Source organism: Nerophis ophidion, linkage group LG14 (assembly GCF_033978795.1).
Source record: "Nerophis ophidion isolate RoL-2023_Sa linkage group LG14, RoL_Noph_v1.0, whole genome shotgun sequence".
NCBI lineage: Eukaryota > Metazoa > Chordata > Actinopteri > Syngnathiformes > Syngnathidae > Nerophis > Nerophis ophidion.
This window is the reverse complement of record NC_084624.1, coordinates 47,232,114-47,234,425: the sequence shown is the minus strand read 5'-3', so window position 1 is coordinate 47,234,425 and position 2,312 is coordinate 47,232,114. Positions and strand designations below refer to the sequence as shown.

At 43.1% G+C, this 2,312-nt stretch overlaps 1 protein-coding gene across 2 annotated transcripts in view; it reads right to left on the bottom strand.

Moving 5' to 3' along the window:
• The window catches only part of LOC133568762 (guanine nucleotide exchange factor VAV3-like), a 121,873-nt gene extending 119,769 nt beyond the window's left edge, over nt 1–2,104 (bottom strand). For both annotated transcript variants that reach the window (XM_061920890.1, XM_061920891.1), the window contains exon 1: nt 1,767–2,104. In XM_061920890.1, coding sequence (XP_061776874.1) covers nt 1,767–1,970 — 204 coding nt within the window. In that variant the 5' untranslated portion in view covers nt 1,971–2,104. The remainder of the gene's footprint in view (nt 1–1,766) is intronic.
• Between the last annotated feature and the right edge of the window lie 208 nt (nt 2,105–2,312).

The following is a 2,312-nucleotide window of genomic DNA, read 5'->3' as shown; positions in this document are numbered from 1 at the left end:
TTGGGGCTGTTTTTCTGCTAAGGGGACAGGACGATTGATCCGTGTTAGGAAAGAATGAATGGGGCCATGTATCGTGAGATTTGGAGCCAAAACCTCCGTCCATCAGTGAGAGCTTTGAATGGTTGACCAAATACTTATTTTCCACCATAATTTGCAAATGAATGAATGAATGATATTTTTTTATATAGCGCATTTTCTCTAGTGACTCAAAGCGCTTTACATAGTGAAACCCAATATCTAAGTTACATTTAAACCAGTAGGTGGGTAAAGTGCCTTGCCCAAGGACACAACGCCAGTGACTAGGTTGGCGGAAGCAGGAATCGAACCTGCAACCCTCAAGTTGCTGGCACGGACGCTCTACCAACCGAGCTATACCGCCAAAATCAACAGGAAGTTGGCAATTACCCCTTCAAATCAAAAGTTTTGTAAAAACCCATCACCTTTTTTTAAACATTGTCTCCTCTGAGCGCGTTTGTTGTGTCGGCTTCAAATTAGCACAGGAGAGAGATTGAACCCTTCTGATTAAAAGTTGAGAAAAGAGTTATAATAACTGCTCCAGTTTTGATTTTACGAGCCTTCAAAGAACTGCTGCGCTGACGCTGCAGCTGTCTCAAGATGGCCGCTTAAAAGCAGGAAGCACCAGCGTGACCACAAAATGCAGAGAAGGTAGGTAATGTGCAGGTAAAGATATGTTGAATGGGTGAAAGAAGGAGGCAACAGCTTGACACCAGGATAAATAGAAGGTAGGTAATGTGCAGGTAAAGATATGTTGTTTGGGTCATGGCAGGAAGTACCAGCATGTATGGGTGAAAGAAAGAAGCACCAGTGTGATACCAGGATGCAGGGAAGGTAGGTAATGTGCAGGTAAAGATATGTTGAATGGGTAAAGGCAGGAAACACCAGCAAAAGTCGGTCTCGTCCATTAAATTTTCATAAATTAAATTTGTTTATGAAATTGTTATATCTACAATTCTTCCTAACAATATAAGCTTTTTAGCATTAAAGGAAACAACACGCCAGTCTTTCCTCGTCACCGTGGTTACAGTGAAACCAAGTGCTACATACGCTTTATCATAGTCTGGTACAGCAAAATAAAAATAAAAAACACATTCTTTGAGGTCACAAGAGCGCCCCTCAGCTATTTGAGAAGGACTGACTTAGTGGAAGAACTCTCAACATTGGCTGTATAATATATGATCACTGTGAGATTAAAAACAAACAAAACTAACTCTGAAAAAGAAACAAGCATTTTGTGATGATGTGTTTAAAAAGCTGCACAGTGATATGTTATTATCAACTCCTGGAATTTTTAGCAATCTAATAGAATCTAGGGTTGTAGGGTATATCGCAGGGGTCCGCAACCCGCGGCTCTTTGATCACTCTGATGTGGCTTAGCTGCATACTTGCCATTCTCTCCATGAGCTTCAACAGGTAATCACCTGAATTGGTTTTAACTTCAAAGGTGTGCTTGAAGCTCATCCTGAGAATGCCAAGAGTAAATAAATAAAGAAATTCTTTAAAATTACTACAATGTGAATTCCTGGATTTTTTTTTTACATTCTGTCTCTCACAGTTGAAGTGTACCTATGATGAACATTACAGACCTCTGTCATCATTTTAAGTGGGAGAACTTGCACAATCGCTGGCTGACTAAATACTTTTTTGCCCCACTGTATGCCATTCTTTAAAAGAGTACATAAACAAACTCGCATCTATTTGGAGGAGTTCTACATTCACACGTGTGGTGTTCTGGGTGCTGTTGGTACCTGGGACATCTGCGGCCGGAGGTTGATGGCCTTCAGGTCGAGGCTGCGGGCCCTCAGGTTGTTGAGCAGCTGACACAGCAGCACGCCGTCCCGCAGAGTCTGCGCCAGGTCGAAGGCGTGCGCCGAGTCCGCCGTGAGGCGATGGTTGACTGGCAACACCTTGCAGCCGATCAGCCACAGGGCGCACTGCCTCCAGTATTCCATGACGGTCCAGAAAACTAAATAACAAATCAAAAAAAAAAAAGTTTACAGTCCAGAATGTGGTGTCCACAACATGCTGAGAGCTTGGTGTCTTTGAAGGCAGCAGCAGCAGCGTTAATGCGGGGGGAGGAGGTGCACTTGTGCTTGATGTGGGTCAAAAGTGGGTAAAGCTTCCTGTGGCTGCTCAGTGCTTGGACCTCCCCCTTCTTCCTTTTGGTGACAGTTCAACACGTATGGTCCTCCCTCTCAAATGTGCTCTTCATAGCCATAACCAAATAGGTTTTCATTTGGAATTCTATTATTATTATCATCATTACTAGTAGAGGCGTCGCTGCTGAAATATTG